Here is a 20,132-nt window from a genome sequence, read left to right as displayed (position 1 = left end):
TGTCCAATGGATTACATATAGCTAACACCACACAAATAGATATGATGACAAACTACAGGATCAACATTTACCAGTTCCCATTTACTATTGAAATATTAATGATCAGCAGTATTAGAACTAACAGTTCTGTGTATATAAATTAATACTTGAAATTATTCTCCATGATGAACATACTCAAGATGTTAGAACCTAGTTCATTTTCAAATTTATTCATAATTCCATCCTAGTCACTTTGTATATATTTGTTTTCATTTGTTTTATGTCAATTGTGTGCATGTACATTTGTTTAGTTATTAGGTGTTTTACATTAAGGCTGAAGATGGCCAGCCCCGGCCGAAACTAGTCCCTAATTAATGTAATTTAGAATATTACATATTATAGTATTAAAAGGTGGACCATTAGTACATTAATTTAATAATTATATAATAAATTTTCTAGCCTCTTTGTCTGCAATGACATAGTCAATAAGAGATTTTCTGCTCTCCATTCCAGCTGTACCTTGTGATCTTATGGCTCAGCTGCTTTCTGAACCAGATGTTCTTGATTACTCGGTTGTTTCATGTCCAGAGAAGGAATGTTCACCCTGTATGTATGTAGGTTTAGTTGATTTTCTGATGTAGTTTAATAATTCGTTCATTAACATATGCAATATCAGCCATAGCATCGATGTTCTTGTTGATTATGAATGCCACACTATTCCTTGTTTCCTTCTTATTTCCATGCCAGAAGAGTTTGTAACCCTTCCACAGCAATTTATTTCCTTTCCACTTTGTTTTGTTCACTCTAAAGACCATAATATTTCTATTTCCATGAGATGTATAAGCTCCTCACATTTAGCAGCAGCATTACTGCATTTAATATTGCTATTTTGAATTTGTTTTTCCATCTAGGAGTTTTCTTTTTTGAAACAATTCTGTTTAACTTCGAGCTTATCACAGTCATCCTTACCAGAATTATACAGACAAGGAGGTCTATGTCTTGGTTTTTGTTTACATCTGAGGCTCATTTCACTGTTGAAAGCGATCTGAGAATTTCCCCCTGTTGCTGGCTTGCTGGGCCTAATACAAGGTGAGGTTTTCCTGTCAGGGATAACTCCCTTAGCCTTTGAAGTCCTTTATCTGATCTGCAAGGCAGCAGCATTGTGATAAATTTCTGTGTCATTTCCTACACACAGGTTTCATCACATCTAAGGGAAAACTCCTCTTTCTGGAGCCGTTGTTTCTCCCTTAGTTTGCCTGGTTTGGTACTGGCTGCCAGACAGTCACAAGTAGTACCGTCTACTGACACGGTAATAGGATGATCCTGACCTGACTGTATTATTATTATTATTATTATTATTATTATTATTATTATTATTATTATTATCATCATTATTCTCAAACACATCACAGTGGAATTTCAACCCACTTTTCAGTTGTGTTCCTGAGGCTGAGTGCACTCACAAACCAATTGTATGTCTACCCCTTAGTCCCATTTCTTGATATGGGATTGGGGATGAGGCGAGATGAATTTACATGGCATGTTTTAAGGCTGGATTCCCTTCCTGATGCCAACCTCAGTTGAGAACTGAATGAAGATGAATAATGGTGAGTGAAATTGTATAAGGAGATGGAAGAAATAGGCTGTGGCCTACGACTAGGAACTGTCCTGACATTTGCCTGGAAGTGAAAATGGGATATCACAGAAAACCATTCTCAGGACAGCTGACAGTTGGGTGATAACCCACGTGTCTCCCGAACACAGAGCTTGGCTCCATAACCATTGCATGCTACAACCCCGCAGTGATTAGAGATGTTCTTTAGGCGTAACAATAACTAAGTCAGGATTGGATCTATATTTAAAAAAAGAAAAAAAAAAGTATTTCTACATTTATGTTTGTAATGTTGTAATGGACACACCATACAAAAGGGGGTTTGGTAGAGCGAAGAGAAAGGCTTCAGCAGGAACACCCATGGGAATTTCGGAAAGTATGAAGCAGGTCTTTAAAGACTAACCAGGAAAAAGTTATGCAGGGAAAAGTTACCAGACAAGGATCAGTGGCAAAGCAGGAGAGGAGTTTAAATAGGATTCTAATTTATTCCCACTGAGTGATGCTGGCAAAATTAAGGAAACAATTTAAGCTTAAAACTAATCTTTGAATTCGATACCTTAAAGCCCAGAAGTGCCAAGTCCAGATTTCTTAAATTGTGGGAAATTCAAAACAAAGTTTCAAACTCGTGTTTCGATATCAAATGATATATTATTCTTCGGTGGTACTGACTTTTTAGGTATAATAATCTTTCAGAAGTGTTTTTCTAATCAGTTTATGTTAGAAATTTGAATACATTCTTTCTAAATGTGATTATTTGTGCTGATGTCAGGACATGGCACAATTGAGCACTTGTTAACGCCGTTTTATTGGACATAGGATATATTTTCTTGTAAAATTATAAACCAGGTCAGAAATTCAATAGGAGATACATTTATTCATCTAAATTTAAGAATACATACATTATGGAACGTAGGATTATTACTAAATTGAATTTTTTCAGAAAAATCAAATCAAAATCAAACTTCTCCTACATTAGAAACAACTGTGTTATGGAACCATTTTTGCATAAGGTGAATACAGGTGCTATTTTCATGCATCGCAGCAAGAGAAATTGAATTTTGCACCGATTTTCAATCCAAAGGGTATTTGCTATCCTCTAGGCCTCTTCATTTTATCTCATCCATTCTTACGGCTGCCCAAACAGCTTCGTCATGAACTCCCTTTGCCGAAGGTAAGCTGTTGTGAAACTCCTTATATTTAGCTGGGATGAATCCAGTTTTTAACATTGTCAACAAATCTCTCCTTTTTTGAAGTGATATAGGTAGCAGCTGTCTGTATTTTGGTTGAAGAGTGATTCCATCCCATTTAGTGCTCTTAGGATTAACCTGCATTCACGGAATTCGTCCTTCACAGAATACTTAAACGTAACCGAGTTGCTACCTTGTGTAAAGCGAAACCACTTTATGTGTAACCAATTGATATTTTCGTGCTTGGAATTTTTTTTTTCTGTTCTGTATTACACATTTTGTCAATGAATCTAAATCGTAAACGCTGCTGTAGTCCCATTGGTGTACAATGTAAGGGTGTGTTTCTTTCTGGCCATTTCCATGACTATTTTGTACTCATAAGGAGTATAAATGCTTTTATGTTTTCTCACCCTTTCAATTGTGGCATGAATGGAATCGGCCTCTAGGTAACTGTGGCCACTTTCCATACATTTTAGATCCAGCATTTTCAGATTGGGGTGTAACCTTGTATTCATGGCGTATAGTAGAGCAGATACCATGTTCTGCCCACCACACACGTCTGCACACAGGATTAGATGCTCAACTTCTGGAATTAGATATGCTATCTAAGTAAGTAGACAGCTCCCGATTTCAGCACTGCCTTTTTTTCCGTTGGTCTCATCCCACAAAAAGCAAGTTCCATTTTGCAATGAGTCATAAACTGTGAAATTATAAAGAGAGAGCTTCCTTTTATAATAAATTTGGTAATCACCTGCAAAAGGGATTTGAAGTATGGCCTGAAGATCAAAACGTCCACATACTAAGTTTGGGTTATCAACTGCACTTTTAGTGTCTTCATCTTTCATTTCCCGAATTTCAAGTTTACGAGTGATGTGGTCTATATAGTCCTGATTGGTTGTAGTGGTTTTAGTGCGTTCTGCCTCTTTACACTTAGAGCATTGGTCCTTTTTGGGAATAAAAATTGCTAACGGTCGTTCAAATTGTTTGAAAATAGATCTAAACACACATTCTGACAGTGACTTAAACAACAAGAAGAACAGAACAACACAATCAAATGCGCACTTGAAATCTCAAAGAACTGAAGTCGCTTGGACTTGGGATTTCTGTGCTCTTACAAACAAAGCACGCGTGGAGATGGCATTTTTAAATTTTGCTAATTTGTATAGTTTTTGCCATAGATTTGCACAAGGAATTTGAGTGCATTTGAAGCAGCTTCCCACAAGGTTTCCTACAGTACCAATATGTCAAAATCACAAAAAATTGGACTTGGCACAATTGTGCATTAAGGTATCGAAATGTATAAAGTCTCAAAAACTAAATAAGTTTAATCAGTGTTGCAAACATTGAATACTTACTTTCTTGACTGCAGTAGATCCTTGCTGCAATAACATAACAGTAAATCTATAGATATAAGTCGTAACATATAATTAAAGTGACAATAACAATAACTCTTCCAGTACATAAAATACATACATGAAACCTTATGTTTACATTAATGTAGAAGTATCCTAAAATAATTTTAGTAAGATGGCATGAACTTGTGAAACTTATCATATACAGTATTTTGTGCTGTACAGCCTTTAATAAGAAATTCTGAAATAATTGCCTTCATTTGGTATTGAATTCATACACACCATTACTTTCAAACTATTACATACATCAAAGATAGGAAACAAGTAAGCAGAATATGAATATGGAAAAGTATCATTAAGGATGACACAGTGTGTGAAATCATAGCAATCATCGCTTCAAAGATGCTTTTGACTGCTGTAGTACCCCACTGTTTGAAATGGGCCAGAAAAGTGCTGATACGTAAGACTTTAAAGGCTGTCAAACTGGAGACCTATTACTATGTGCTCCATCATAAGGTGAGTACTAGATCAGATTTTTGCATTCCTCATAAATTTCAGAGAATATCATAGCAAAGACATCTCCGAACAGGCCATGAAAGCCCTGGTAGGGTTGGAAGGTACAGGCTTCCACTATCCATAAACTCGGCACTTAGTGGGGTAGGCGGGTTAGCTCAAAGCTCGGCCTCATTTGCGCCCTCGAATTAACCTGGTACTTGTTTTCTGTGTAGGCTGAGCAGGAATAGAACCCTCCCACCCATTTAAATTTTACAAAAAGAGAATAAACAGAAACTGAAAATAACCTAATAAACATTCTGAGACATAATTGTAGAATCAACAGATCTGTTGAATCTATTTTCTAAGAAGCCTCAAAAGTAGGATTTTAGATTGTAAACTGAACATGCCATTCACTGTAACACTGTTGACCTTGATTGTATTGTTCTTGTTCCGTATTTTAATGTAAAATTTTGTAGTGTACTGCAACCTGAATATCAGCATAAATCACTTGTATCAGTGTCCTTATAATGACAAGTCTTACATGCACGCACCAGCACTTTCATCGTGTTCTATCATCATTTTGTAACTATAACCCCCTATTGGCCGATCCTGGCTACAGTATTGAGGCTGGGAGAACCTCAGGGCCATGTGCACCTCTAGAAGTGGAAATATTTCAGAGAACATCAGAGAGGCTTTAATTGTTAAGCGGGATGCCTCAAACTCTTCTATCCTTCAAGGACTTCTCAGATCAACAAAATCTGAAAAGCAAGACATGACCATTGTACTGCTTGATATAACAAGAGAGCCTTCAATAATACTGGATACCAATTTCATGCATATTCTGAACACACAGTCTATTCCATCTAAGCAGAAGGACCTAATCATCGGTCTACAGTCGGATAACACCACGCAGATTGAAACACCCGGGGGTAAACCACAACCGTTAAAATGAGGAAAGATTAACACAGGATCTCTGCTATCTCCAGCTCTATACAATCTAGCCATTGATTTAATTTTTGATGAATTAACTGAAGAGAACCTTCGGCAGGAATCTGTGCCACTTTCTAGAATTGCCCCTTCTGAGCATAATGGGATTCGCTGATGACACGGTTATTATTAGTAAAAGCAAGGAGGCAGCTATAGGGAACGTGCAAGACACAAGGTTCAGAGCGCTCTAGCGGACTTCTCCAAGTTATTGTGCAGCCTAGTGCTGCGACTTGCAAAAGTAAATAGTGAGCATGGAGTGATCATTGAGGATATAATTGTTTATGATGAATTTAATGGCGTGAATTTTATGCCCAAAAGTGAACCAATTAATATCACAAAAGAGCACACAATTTAAAATGATATCGTAAGTGTTAAATAACAGAATGTTTATAAAAATCCTTTACTCTTTGCTTTACATCGCACTGACACAGATAGGTCTTACGGTGATGATGGAATACAATAGAGTAAAATAATATATTATTATTGGTCCACCTTTTCAATACAAAATGAAAATTACATAGGGACTAGTTTCGACCTAGTAATAGGTCATCATCAGCCTGAAGTAAATTAAAGCGTAAATATCGAAGAAAACATAAACAATGTAAACACAAGTACAGTTTTTTTAAAGGTACATACCATGTGGGAAGTTGAGTAGAGATATATTAAAAATAATAACTCTTCCAATTGACGAAGCACTGAGCGGAAGTTATGTAAAGTTCGGTGCGCCGTATATTATAAAAGACCACTGTGCACTAAATGCTGTAATAAAGAAGAATAGTAGGTTGAATGCTGGCTTCTTCTTAGCTGTTGTATATTCGAAGAAGATTACGTCGTATTTTATAAGGTATTGATAGACGTCAAAATACATGGATGTTGGAAAGGCTCTTCAGTTTTTTGGAACAAGGCAATTGTTGCGCGTGGAGGCTTAGGAAACCAGAGAAGCTCTATATTATGTTAAAAAATAGAGATCCTTAAAAAAGTCCTGTGCGTCGTATAAATTGTGGAAATGGAAATCGAAAAAACTTGGTTCTTAAGCGATAATGTTGTTCATTCAGAGATCAATTGAAAATAAAGAATCGTAACATTGTCTTCTCAAGATGTTTATAAACTAGAATTAATAGACGATGCGAAGTATGATACTAGGAGAAAGCTCTTCTGCTTTAAAGATCCTCTTCATTTCTTCCGTTCACTTGGGACCTGCTCTTTTTGGTACTTCATTCTCTGGAGTAACTTCCCACTTGTCAATTTTCTTTCTATATCTATTTCGATTCAAAATTTCTTCAGGTTGAATTTGTGCGTTCTTCATGTCCGCACTTGTTTGTTGTGTCCGAGGGAAATTCTTCAGTTTATCAACTCTTTCAAGAATTTGGTGTGTTAGTCTGGTTTCTGGAAGCCTCTTAACATGTCCATAAAATTTTAGCCTTCTTTTCCTGAGGTCTGCTGCAATATTAGATAATTTTTCTGTGGATTTCCGGGATTGGAAGCAGTATCTTTCTTCCATGTGTCTTGGTCCTAAAATTTTCCTCATGATTTTTCGCTCTTCTTTTAGGATATTATCAAGCTCGCCCTTTTTATGAAGCACTAGAGTTTCCCCTGCTGGTAGATTAGCACTCTCTCTCCTTTTAGTTCATTAATTTTGATTATAATTTATTTAGGTTAAATTCATGGACACCGCATTGAATTGTGAATCTCTACCAGCTGGATTCTATGAGCTACCAGATATTAATCACATCTTCGTGTGCTATTTTTGACAATCTCCATCAACATTTTCAAGATATTTTTAACAAGAAGCACCAATATTTTAACATCATGCAACACATCCAAGGACTTTAGAGCCTTATTTTAAATTTCATATTTTACGCATTTTGCCTAGATCCTATTAATACATTTTAACGTCATTTGTGTTTGTGCATTTGTTTTGGTCATTAGATGTATTTGTATAGTTTTATATTATGGCTGTTGATGACTAGCCAAGGCCGAAACTAGTTTCAAGTTTAAAAAATGTAATGAATACATTGCATAATATAATATAGAAAAAGTGGACCATTTAAACATAAGATTAATTATCACTATATTATTTGGAAATTATCGTATATTCAAGGGTAAAACAGATCAATAGATTCTGAATAGGATTCCTTTATTTAGTATGAGCTTCGTAGTATAAAAAAGGATACTGAACTCGATCCATGAAGTTAACTCAATCAACAATCACCTAATGACCACGAGGATTCAGTGTGCCAATAAAAAATATACAATAAAAAATATACATTAATAAATGCACACACCCCTACAAATACAGCCAACAAGAAGAAGCCCCAAAATGTGGACAAATTTTGGAACAAACTTGAAAAAGTAATGTCAAAAATTCGAAAGGATGACGTCAAAATTCTCTTGGGCGATTTTAATGCATAAATTGGAAGAGAAAAGGAACATAGGAAAGCAGCCGGACTCTACTCGGCGCACAAATTTACCAACCAAAATGGTTCAAGACTCACTGAACTATGTCAACAGTGCAACCTTAAAATCATGTCCACAACCCTCAGAAAGCATCCCAAGAAACAAACAACCTGGAGGTCTCCCATTGAATCCATTGCGAATTTCAGATTGATCATGTAGCTATCTCACATCCGCTACAGAAAGACGTACACAATGTAAAAGTAAGAAGAGGAGCAAACATCGACTCTGATGACTATCTGACAAGAGTTAAAGTAAAATTTACTCCAAGAAAATACCACCCCAAAAATATCCAACACCAGAAATTTGACATTAAATGGATTTCTGTTACTGATCTAAAAGAAGCATGGGAAAATCAACCAGCGAAAACATCAGAATAATTACACCAAAATCATACAGAAGGGCACGATAAATGATACCTTTAAAAAAGGAATTCCAAACACCCCTGGTGGAACTCAACATGCGACCAAGCCCTAGAGACAAAAAATCTGCATTTCAAAAATACAAGAGTAGAAAATCTCAGAAAACTCAACAAGAAGTTAATGACACCAGAAAAGAAGTATCCAAAACCATCAGGCGAGAAAAAAGAAAGCATATGAAAGAACAACTGGACTCAATTGAAGAAAACTTTAGAAACCACAACACAAGGAATTTCTACAGAATGTTCACAGAAAAAATCCGAAGATACATTCCACAGAACTTATGTTTCAGGAAACAAGACAGAAAATTGGTGCTTACTAATAAAGAAAACTGCCAAGAACTTGCACGATACTTCTCAGAACTTCTTAACTGCCCCGAACCCACTAAAAGATTTCTTGAAGAAGCATCCTGTTTCACTCACCCAGAATCACCTCCACTAAACCAGGAAGAAATTCAGACCCACATTAAATGATATATAAGTAATAATAATAATAACGTAAATGTTTCCACCTTTATTATTATTATTATTATTATTACTTATATATTATTCTCAGTTCAATACGGACCAAAAACATGAAATTCATAACCACCACATTAAATGACTAAAAAACAACAGAACCTCGGGTAGGGACAGGATTGTTGCAGAATTCCTTAAGAAAGTTGGTCAAAATTCACTCAAAGAACTTACAGAAATCATACAGAAAATCTGGAAAAACGAAAAACTCCCTGAAGACTGGAAATGTGCCTTGCTTCACTGACTTCACAAAAAAAAAAGGAGAAAAAAAACTGATGTCAACAACTATAAAGGAATCTCCCACGTTGAAGTCGGCTACAAACTTTTCTCTGCAAGCCTGTTCAAAAGAATACATGAATAACTCAAGCATAAGATTGGTGAATATCAAGCTGGGTTACGCCCTCACAGATCTTGCAATGAACAGATCTTCAACCTCAAAACCGCTCTAAAATTCTGGACACTCAAAGACCTCCCAATCATCTGTACCTTCGTAGATTTCAAGAAGGCTTATGATTCAATTGATCATCAATCTCTGTTCAGCATCTCGGAAGAACAGGGACTAGACTCTAAAACACTAAACTTGACCAAACAGACCCTCACTAACACAAAGTCAACAGTGAAAATCCTGGGAGAAATCTCAGACGAATTCCTGATAAGAACTGGTGTCCGGCAAGGAGATGGATTGTCACACCGCCTCTTCAACAAGAAAGAATATGGATTTTTTTCATTGAAAGAGTGAAATCTGGAATCAGTACAAAATTAATTATTGGATTATATGAATTTAGCATTGTAATAAACAGGAACGAGGAACTTATGCAATGTTATTAATGTTATCAATAATAATAATAATAATAATAATAATAATAATAATAATAATAATAATAATAATATGATTGGTTTTCCGCCCCCTAACTACTTTTATGGTTTTTGGAATCACCGAGGTGCTGGAATTTGGTCCTGCAGGAGTTCTTTTATGTGCCGGTAAATCTATCAACACAGGGCTGATGTATTTGAGCACCTTCAAATACCACCGGACTGAGCGGGGAATGAATCTGCCAACTTGGGCTGAGAAAGCCAACGCCTTAACCATCTGAGCTACTCAGCCTGGCTTCAAAATATTTTTCACGCCTAAGGAATTTAGATTGCGTTGAATCTGAAAACCAGAATATTCATTTTTCTGAAAACATTTCACATACAAAATTAAATTTTACATGAGGGTTGGTTTTCTACATCCTACGTGTTAAATAAAACATATTTAAAACACATTCTACCCCTAAAATACAACATTCATTCCTTCATTACAGTTCAACATACGAAGTAAAAATATCAGAGTCCCATAATTCTACGCTTCTACATCCTAGATGTTAAATACATACATACATACATACATACATACATACATACATACATACATACATACATACATACATTATCATTATAGACTGTTATGCCTTTCAGCGTTCAGTCTGCAAGCCTCTGAGAATTTACTAAACGTCGCCACAATCCTCGATTTGCAACTAGTGGTGTGGCCTCATTTAGTTCTATACCTCTTATCTTTAAATCGTTAGAAACCGAGTCTAACCATCGTTGTCTTGGTCTCCCTCTACTTCTCTTACCCTCCATAACAGAGTCCATTATTCTCCTAGGTAACCTATCCTCCTCCATTCGCCTCACATGACCCCACCACCGAAGCCGGTTTATGCGTACAGCTACATCCATCGAGTTCATTCCTAAATTAGCCTTTATCTCCTCATTCCGAGCACCCTCCTGCCATTGTTCCCACCTGTTTGTACCAGCAATCATTCTTGCTACTTTCATGTCTGTTACTTCTAACTTATGAATATGATATCCTGAGTCCACCCAGCTTTCGCTCCCGTAAAGCAAAGTTGGTCTGAAAACAGACCGATGTAAAGATAGTTTCGTCTGGGAGCTGACTTCCTTCTTACAGAATACTGCTGATCGCAACTGCGAGCTAACTGCATTAGCTTTACTACACCTTGATTCAATCTCACTTACTATATTACCATCCTGGGAGAACACACAACCTAAATACCTGAAATTATCGACCTGTTCTAGCTTTGTATCACCAATCTGACATTCAATTCTGTTGAATTTCTTACCTACTGACATCAATTTAGTCTTCGAGAGGGTTATTTTCATACCATACTCATTGCACCTATTTTCAAGTTCCAAGATATTAGACTGCAGGCTTTCGGCACAGTCTGCCATTAAGACCAAGTCATCAGCATAGGCCAAACTGCTTACTGCATTTCCACCTAACTGAATCCCTCCCTGCCATTTTATACCTTACAGCAGATGATCCATGTACACTAAGAACAGCAAAGGTGAAAGATTACAGCCTTGTCTAACTCCTGTAAGTACCCTGAACCAAGAACTCATTCTACCATCAATTCTCACTGAAGCCCAATTGTCAACATAAATGTCTTTGATTGATTTTAATAATCTACCTTTAATTCCATAGTCCCCCAGTATGGCGAACATCTTTTCCCTCGGTACCCTGTCATATGCTTTCTCTAGATCTACAAAACATAAACACAACTGCCTATTCCTCTCATAGCATTTTTCAATTACCTGGCGCATACTGAAAATCTGATCCTGACAGCCTCTCTGTGGTCTGAAACCACACTGGTTTTCATCCAACTTCCTCTCAACGACTGATCGCACCCTCCCTTCCAAGATGCCAGTGAATATTTTGCCTGGTATACTAATCAATGAGATATCTCGATAGTTGTTGCAATCCTGCCTGTTCCCTTGCTTATAGATAGGTGTAATTACTGCTTGTGTCCAATCTGAAGGTACCTTACCAACACTCCACGCTCATTTTACTACTCTATGAAGCCATTTCATCCCTGCCTTCCCACTATACTTCACCATTTCAGGTCTAATTTCATCTATTCCTGCTGCCTTATGACAATGGAGTTTATTTACTATCCTTTCCACTTCCTCAAGCATAATTTCACCAACATCATTTTCCTCCTCCCCATGAGCTTGGCTGTTTGCAACACCACCATGATGATTTCCTTTTACATTGAGAAGATGTTCAAAATATTCCCTCCACCTCTCCAGTGATTCCCTGGGATCTACTATGAGTTCACCTGAATTACTCAAAACACTGTTCATTTCCTTTTTCCCTCCCTTCCTAAGATTCTTTATTACTGTCCAGAAAGGTTTCCCTGCTGCTTGACCTAGCCTTTCCAGGTTATTACCAAAATCTTCAAATGACTTCTTTTTGGATTCAACAACTATTTCTTTCGCTCTGTTTCTTTCATCTACGTACAAAGCCCTGTCTGCCTCGGCCCTTGTTTGGAGCCATTTCTGATGAGCCTTCTTTTTACGTTTACAGGCTGCTCTCACTTCATCATTCCACCAAGATGTTCGCCTTTTCCCATCTTTACACACAGTTGTTCCTAGGCATTCCCTTGCTGTTTCTACTACAGCATTCCTGTATGCCACCCATTCACTTTCTATATCCTGAACCTGCTTACTGTCTACTGTTCGAAACTTCTCACTAATCATATCCATGTACTTCTGTCTAATTTCCTCGTCCTGGAGATTTTCTACCCTTATTCGTTTGCAGACAGATTTCACTTTCTCTACCCTAGGCCTAGAGATACTTAGTTCACTACAGATCAGATAGTGGTCTGTATCATCGAAAAATCCACGAAAAACTCGTACATTCCTAACAGATTTCCTGAATTCAAAGTCTGTTAAGATATAGTCTATTATGGATCTGGTACCCCTAGCCTCCCATGTGTAGCAGTGAATAGCCTTATGCTTGAAGAATGTATTCGTAACAGCTAAACCCATACTAGCACAGAAGTCCAGCAAACGCTTCCCATTCCCATTAGCTTCCATATCTTCCCCACATTTACCAATCACCCTTTCGTATCCTTCAGTTCTATTCCCAACTCTCACATTGAAATCGCCCATTAGCACTATTCTATCCTTGCTGTTGACCTTGACCACGATGTCACTCAATGCTTCATAAAACTTGTCAACTTCATCCTCATCTGCACCCTCACATGGTGAATACAAGGACACAATTCTTGTCCTAATTCCTCCAACTGACAAATCTACCCACATCATTCGCTCATTTACGTGCCTAACAGAAACTATGTTGCGTGCAATGGTATTCCTGATAAAGAGCCCTACCCCAGACTCTGCCCTTCCCTTTCTAACACCCGTCAAGTACACTTTATAATCTCCTATCTCTTCCTCATTATCTCCCCTTACCCGAATATCACTTACTCCTAGCACATCCAGATGCATTCTCTTTGCCGACTCAGCCAGTTCTACCTTCTTTCTTCTATAAGCCCCATTAATATTGATAGCTCCCCATCGAATTCCATTTCGTTCGCCAAGTTGTTTCCAAGGAGTCCCTCGCCTGTCAAATGGGAGTGGGACTCCAATACTCCCATAGGTCCGAGGCTTGCTTAAAGTGTTCTGAGCTCGGTAAATTCATGAAGCAGGATGCTGCCCTACTTGCACATAGTCCAAGTGAGGATCTCTCCTCTAACGGGTTATGGACCACCGGTGAATTGTATAGTCCTAGCCGCCTGAGCACAAGGAGGGCCACGACTCAGAATATGTCCGAGATGCCCACTCCCATTCCATAGCAACTGGTATCCCAACTCTCAGGACCACTTACTAGGCCACTCAGCCGTTGCACATGGTTCACGAACTACGACGTGACTACAGTAACCCACAAACATAACCATAGATGTTAAATAACGTAGAGTTTTAAAACATTCCAGTTGTATGGGGTTCAAACACATGATAGGTCTGAAAATAAATAATCATTCTTCCGAAACCGTTTAACTTATGAACTGAGGGTGTATTTTACAGGCTAGCCGACAGTGGACTCTTCAAAATTTAAAACTTTGAAAGATAACTTTCAATACAAAATCAAATTCACAATACAATATATGAAGTAAATAATATTACGTGTCTTGGGACTAGTTTCAGCCACTTAGTGGCCATCTTCAGCCAAATAAAAATTAAACAAATCATGTCATAACTAAAACATACGTATACCAGACAAAGATAATGTTATAGGAATAATTCACTATCACTATCACTATCAGCCATATTCAATCGTTTTTACGATGTGGCCTCTTTAAGTCCAAAGCAAGGTAAGTTTTCATGAGGTCTCTCCATCTGGGATGGTCTTGAGCGATGTTCTGCCAATTGATCCCAGTAATCTTTCGGATGTCTTTATCCCATCTGTCCGGTGGTCTTCCCCTTGGTCTGAGATGATCTTTCGGACACCACTCAAGCACAAGCTTTGTCCACCTACCATCAGTTCTCCGAGCAACATGGCCTGCCCACTGCCATTTTAGGGTAAATACCCTTTCTAAAATGTCACTGACCTTTGTGACTGACCTGATGTAATCTGCTCTCTTCCTGTCTTTCTTCGTCAAGCCTAGCATGAACCGTTCCATAGCTCTTTGGGTTGTTCTGAGTTTTTGCTTAACAAACTCGCTCAATGTCCAGGTTTCACAACCGTAAGTCAGTACGGGGAGAACACTCTGGTCAAAGACTATCTTCTTTAGGTGGGGTGGCATGTTGGATTTGAAGACTGAAGAATTTCTTCCGTAGGCTTGCCATCCTAGTTTGATACGTCGGAAGATTTCCGGTCTTAAGTCCCCTTTCATGTTTACAAGTTGCCCAAGATAGACAAATTCATTGACCTGTTGTAATGTGGTGTTTCCCACATGCAGCTTTCCTGCTGGGGCCCATTTGTTAAGCATTACTTTGGTTTTAGAAAGGTTCATGGATAGTCCCACTTTTTGACAGGCTGAGACAAGATCATTTATTAGAGTTTGTAGTTCATCGATGTCGTTGGCCAAAAGTGTAATGTCGTCTGCAAACCTTAAATTGTTCAGCCTTTTCCCATTGATTTTGATTCCTGTGCTTTGCCAGTTGATTTTTGACATGGCCATTTCTAATACGGCTGAGAACAGCTTGGGAGATATGGGGTCGCCTTGCTTAACACCTCTTTGAATGGGAAAATCCGTGGTTGGCACATTGATGTTCACGAAGGCTGAAGAGGTTTCGTAGATATGCTGGAGAACTCTTATGTAGGCAGCATCGACGCCGTGTTCAGCTAAGGCTTGCATAACAGCAGCGTGGCTCACCGAGTCAAAAGCCTTTTCAAAGTCCACAAAGGCTAGACAGAGCGGCATTTGATATTCATTACTTCTGCTGATAACTTCACGAAGGGTGAGTATATGGTCGATTGTTCCAAAACCTCGGCGGAAACCTGCTTGTTCAATTGGTTGGGCAAAATCAAGCGTTGAACTGATTCTATTTGTCAGTACCTTGGTGAAAACCTTGTAAAGGACAGAAAGCAAGCTAATAGGACGATAGTTTCTGATGTCATGTATATTCCCTTTTTTGTGCAGGAGAATTATCATTGCTCTGTTCCAAGATGGAGGGATGAATGCATTGTGTAGGCAAGACGTGAATATTTTTGCCAAGTGGCTTAAAGTTTCATCACCAGCAAGTTTGAGAACGCTAACTGAAAGGTTATCGCTACCTGCGACTGTTTCTTTTTTCATACTGTTTATAGCATGTCTGATCTCAGATGGGAGAACTTCCGGGACTTGGGAAATGTTGGATAAGTCAGGCAAGGACAGGTTATCATCAGCCTTCTCGTACAACTTGCTATAAAAGTTCCTGATGAACTCAAGAAGTTCTTCCCTATCAGTAATTCGTCCGTTGTCCCCATCTAATGCAATTAATTGCTTCTTCCCGATCTGTAGCTTCCTTTTAGCAGACTTCAAACTTGCTTTTTCAGATAAGCAAGTTCTCAGAGTATCTTCGTTGAATTTCTTTAAGTCGGCTTTAATTCTCTTTCTTATGGTTTTGCACAGCTCAGAGTACTGTATTTTGTCACAGTCAGACTGAATTTTCATTTCTCTCCTCCTCTTTAGCAGGTTCCTGGTATCGTCACTGAGTTTCTTATCACGAGTGTTATTCTTTTTCAACCCTCCAATTACTTCAGCCGTATCCATTAGCATTTTTGCCAGATTTTCACCAGTTGTGTCATGTAGGCTTTGTTGAAGGGCTTGATGGAATTTCTCTTTATTTTCTTCTAGATGTTTAAGATTTATTTGTTTCTTCTTCTCCCGCACTAGTTTAAGTCGATGTTCCCTAATGTTTAACTCGGCTCTAGCCCTTACTAGTCGGTGGTCACTACCAGTATTGAATCTGTTGAGGACTGATACATCTTTAATAATTTGAGGGATGTTACAGAGAACAAAATCGATCTCATTGGTGAATTCAAAATTGGGACTTCTCCATGTCCATTTACGCCCTGGGTGTTTCTTAAAGAATGTGTTCATTATACGCATGTTGGTGTACTCGGCAAACTGGACCAATCTCTCCCCTCTCTCATTTCTCTCGTCTATTATAATAATTATAATTATAGGAATAATTATAACATTAAAATATATATAATAATAACAAAAATTAAGGTTATGATCATCTTGTCACAATAAGTTGACTTACGACCTCAGGCAAAGAAATAAATTTGGAAATGATAGCCAGAATTAGGAATGAATAAATCTGCAGACCTCCTCTGCGAACCATGTGACCTTGCCGCGGTGGGGAGGCTTGCGCGTCCCAATGATGCAGATAGCCAAGCCGCAGGTGCAACCATATCGGATGGGTAACTGTTGAGAAACCAGACTAACGAATGGTTCATCGAAAGGGGGGGTAGCAGCCTTTCGGTAGTTGCAAGGGCGGCAGTCTAGATGATTGACTGATACAGCCTTGTAATAATACTCAACATGGCTTAGCTGTGTTGATACTGCTACACGGCTGAAAGCAACAGGAAACTACAGCCGTAACTAACTCCCGAGGACATGGAACTCTCTCTGTATGAATGATGTACTGATGATGGCTTCCTCCCGGGTAAAATATTCCGGAGGTAAACTAGTCCCCCATTTGGATCTCCGGGTGGGGACTACACGAGAGGGGGCGATCATCAGGAAGATGGATACTCACATACTGCGAGTCGGAGCGTGGAATGTTAGAAGTTTGAATCGTTGTGGTAGGTTAGAGAATCTGAAAAGGAAGATGGATAGGCTAAAGTTAGATGTAGTTGGTATAAGTGAAGTTCGTTGGCAGGAAGAACAGGATTTTTGGTCAGGCGACTACCGAATTATCAACACAAAATCAAACAGGGGAAATGCAGGAGTTGGTTTAATAATGAATAAGAAAATAGCGCAGCGGGTAAGCTACTACGACCAGCATAGTGAAAGAATTATTGTCGTCAAGATAGACACCAAACCAATGCCCACCACAATAGTGCAGGTCTATATGCCTACTAGTTCAGCGGATGATGAAGAAATCGAAACAATATATGAGGAGATAGAAGATTTAATACAATATTTAAAAGTTGACGAGAATCTAATTGTGATGGGAGACTGGAATGCAGTAGTAGGCCAAGGAAGAGAAGGTAGTACAGTATGAGAATTTGGATTGGGACAAAGGAACGAAAGAGGAAGTCGGCTGGTTGAATTCTGCACTGATCATACTTTAGTTCTTGCCAATACTTGGTTCAAACACCACAAACGATGTCTGTATACGTGAACGAGACCTGGAGACACTGGAAGGTATAAAATAGACTTCATTATGATTAGGCAGAGATTCAGAAACCAGGTGTTGGATTGCAAAACTTTCCCAGGAGCAGACGTGGACTCTGACCACAACTTGTTGGTCATGAAATGCCATCTGAAGTTGAAGAAATTGAAGAAAAGAAAGAATGCAAAAAGATGGGATCTAGACAAGTTGAAAGAAAAGAGTGTGCGGGATTGTTTCAAGGAACATGTTGCACAAGGACTAAATGAAAAGGCTGAAGGAAACACTATAGAGGAAGAGTGGAGAGTCATGAAAAATGAAGTCAGTAGGGCTGCTGAAGAAATGTTAGGAAGGAAGAAAAGATCTACTAAGAATCAGTGGATAACTCAGGAGATACTAGACCTGATTGATGAACGACGAAAATACAAGAATGCTAGAAATGAAGAGGGCAGAAAAATACAGGCGATTAAAGAATAAAGTGGATAGAAAGTGCAAGGTAGCTAAGGAAGAATGGCTGAAGGAGAAGTGCAAGGATGTCGAAGGCTGTATGGTCCTGGGAAAGGTAGATGCTGCATACAGGAAATACAAGGAAACCTTTGGAGAAAGGAAATCTAGGTGTATCAATATTAAGAGCTCCGATGGAAAGCCACTTCTAGGGAAAGAAGGCAAAGCAGAAAGATGGCAGGAGCATATCCAACAGTTGTATGAAGGTAAAGATGTAGATAATTTGGTTCTGGAACATGAAGAGGCTGTTGATGCTGATGAAATGGGAGACGCAATTTTGAGGTCAGAGTTTGACAGAGCTGTGAGTGACCTAAATAGGAACAAGCCACCTGGAATTGATGACATTCCCTCTGAATTACTGACTGCCTTAGGGGAAACCAGCATGGCAAGGTTATTTCATTTAGTGTGCAAGATGTATGAGACAGGAGAAGTCCCATCCGATTTTCGGCAGAATGTTCTTATACCTATACCCAACAAACCCGGTGCTGACAGGTGTGAAAACTACCGCACCATTAGTTTAGTATCTCATGCCTGCAAAATGTTAACACGTATTATTTACAGAAGAATGGAAAAACAAGTTGAAGCTGAGTTGGGAGAAGATCAATTTGGCTTCAGAAGAAATGTAGGAACACGTGAAGCAATCCTGACTTTACGTCTGATCTTAGAGGATCGAATCAAGAAGGATCGTAGATCGTAGATCTAGAAAAGGCATTCGATAATGTTGATTGGACCAAGCTATTTATGATTCTGAAGATGATAGGGATCAGATACCGAGAACGAAGAATTACCTACAATCTGTATAAAAATCAGTCTGCAGCGATAAGAATCGAGGGCTTTGAAAAAGAAGCAGCAATCCAGAAAGGAGTGAGGCAAGGCTGCAGTTTGTCCCCTCTCCTTTTCAATGTTTACATAGAACAGGCAGTAAAGGAAATCAAAGAGAAATTTGGAAAGGGAATCACAGTCCAAGGAGAGGAAATCAAAACCTTGAGATTTGCCGATGATATTGTTATTTTATCTGAGACTGCAGAAGATCTCGAGAAGTTGCTGAATGGTATGGATGAAGTCTTGGGTAAGGAGTACAAGATGAAAATAAATAAGTCCAAAACAAAAGTAATGGAGTGCAGTCGAACGAAGGCAGGTGATGCAGGAAATATTAGATTAGGAAATGAAGCCTTAAAGGAAGTAGATGAATATTGTTACTTGGGTAGTAAAATAACTAACGATGGCAGAAGTGAGGAGGACATAAAATGCAGACTAGCACAAGCAAGGAAGAGCTTTTTTAAGAAAAGAAATTTGCTCACTTCAAACATTGATATTGGAATTAGAAAGATGTTTTTGAAGACTTTTGTGTGGAGCGTGGTACTGTATGGAAGTGAAACATGGACGATAACTAGCTCAGAAAGAAAGAGAATAGAAGCTTTTGAAATGTGGTGTTACAGAAGAATGCTGAAGGTGAGATGGATAGATCGAATCATGAATGAAGAGATACTGAATCGAATTGGTGAGAGGAGATCGATTTGGCTAAATTTGACGAGAAGAAGAGATAGAATGATAGGACACATCTTAAGACACCCAGGACTTTTTCAGTTGGTTTTTGAGGGAAGTGTAGGTGGTAAGAACGGTAGGAGTAGACCAAGGTATGAATATGCCAAGCAAATTAGAGCAGATGTAGGATGCAATAGTTACATAGAAATGAAAAGGTTAGCACAGGATAGGGTGGCATGGAGAGCTGCATCAAACCAGTCTATGGACTGATGACTCAAACAACAACAAATATACAGAAAAGAAATTAAAAAGAAGAAAAATTATTTATGAGACTCACCTCTAATGTCTGATTTAGAACAAGCACCGACTTGCTGGAGGAAGCAGTCACGCCATGTAAACAAAGGAGTGGATAGGGAACAAGCACTGACTTGCTGTAGGAAGCAGGCAATGTGAACAAAGGAGTAAATAGGGAGAGGAGGGGATGGGGTAAACAAGGGGCGGGAAGGTGGAGGGAGGGGAGAAGGGGGAGGGAGGGG

The 20,132-nt window shown here is 38.6% G+C and overlaps 1 protein-coding gene across 4 annotated transcripts in view; it reads right to left on the bottom strand.

Annotated features, from left to right (window-relative positions):
* Dsor1 (mitogen-activated protein kinase kinase 1) overlaps positions 1-20,132 on the bottom strand; it is a 172,468-nt gene that overhangs the window by 138,532 nt on the left and 13,804 nt on the right. The window contains exon 2 of one of the 4 annotated variants that reach the window (XM_067153266.2): positions 4,134-4,157. The exons of the other annotated variants lie outside the window; for them this stretch is intronic. Within the exon in view, the coding sequence (XP_067009367.1) occupies positions 4,134-4,157 (24 nt within the window). The remainder of the gene's footprint in view (positions 1-4,133; positions 4,158-20,132) is intronic. 4 annotated transcript variants of the gene reach the window in all.

Source organism: Anabrus simplex, chromosome 1 (assembly GCF_040414725.1).
Source record: "Anabrus simplex isolate iqAnaSimp1 chromosome 1, ASM4041472v1, whole genome shotgun sequence".
In the NCBI taxonomy this organism is placed as follows: Eukaryota; Metazoa; Arthropoda; class Insecta; order Orthoptera; family Tettigoniidae; genus Anabrus; species Anabrus simplex.
Note: the sequence above shows the minus strand (reverse complement) of the source record. Positions and strands in the feature narration are given on the sequence as shown.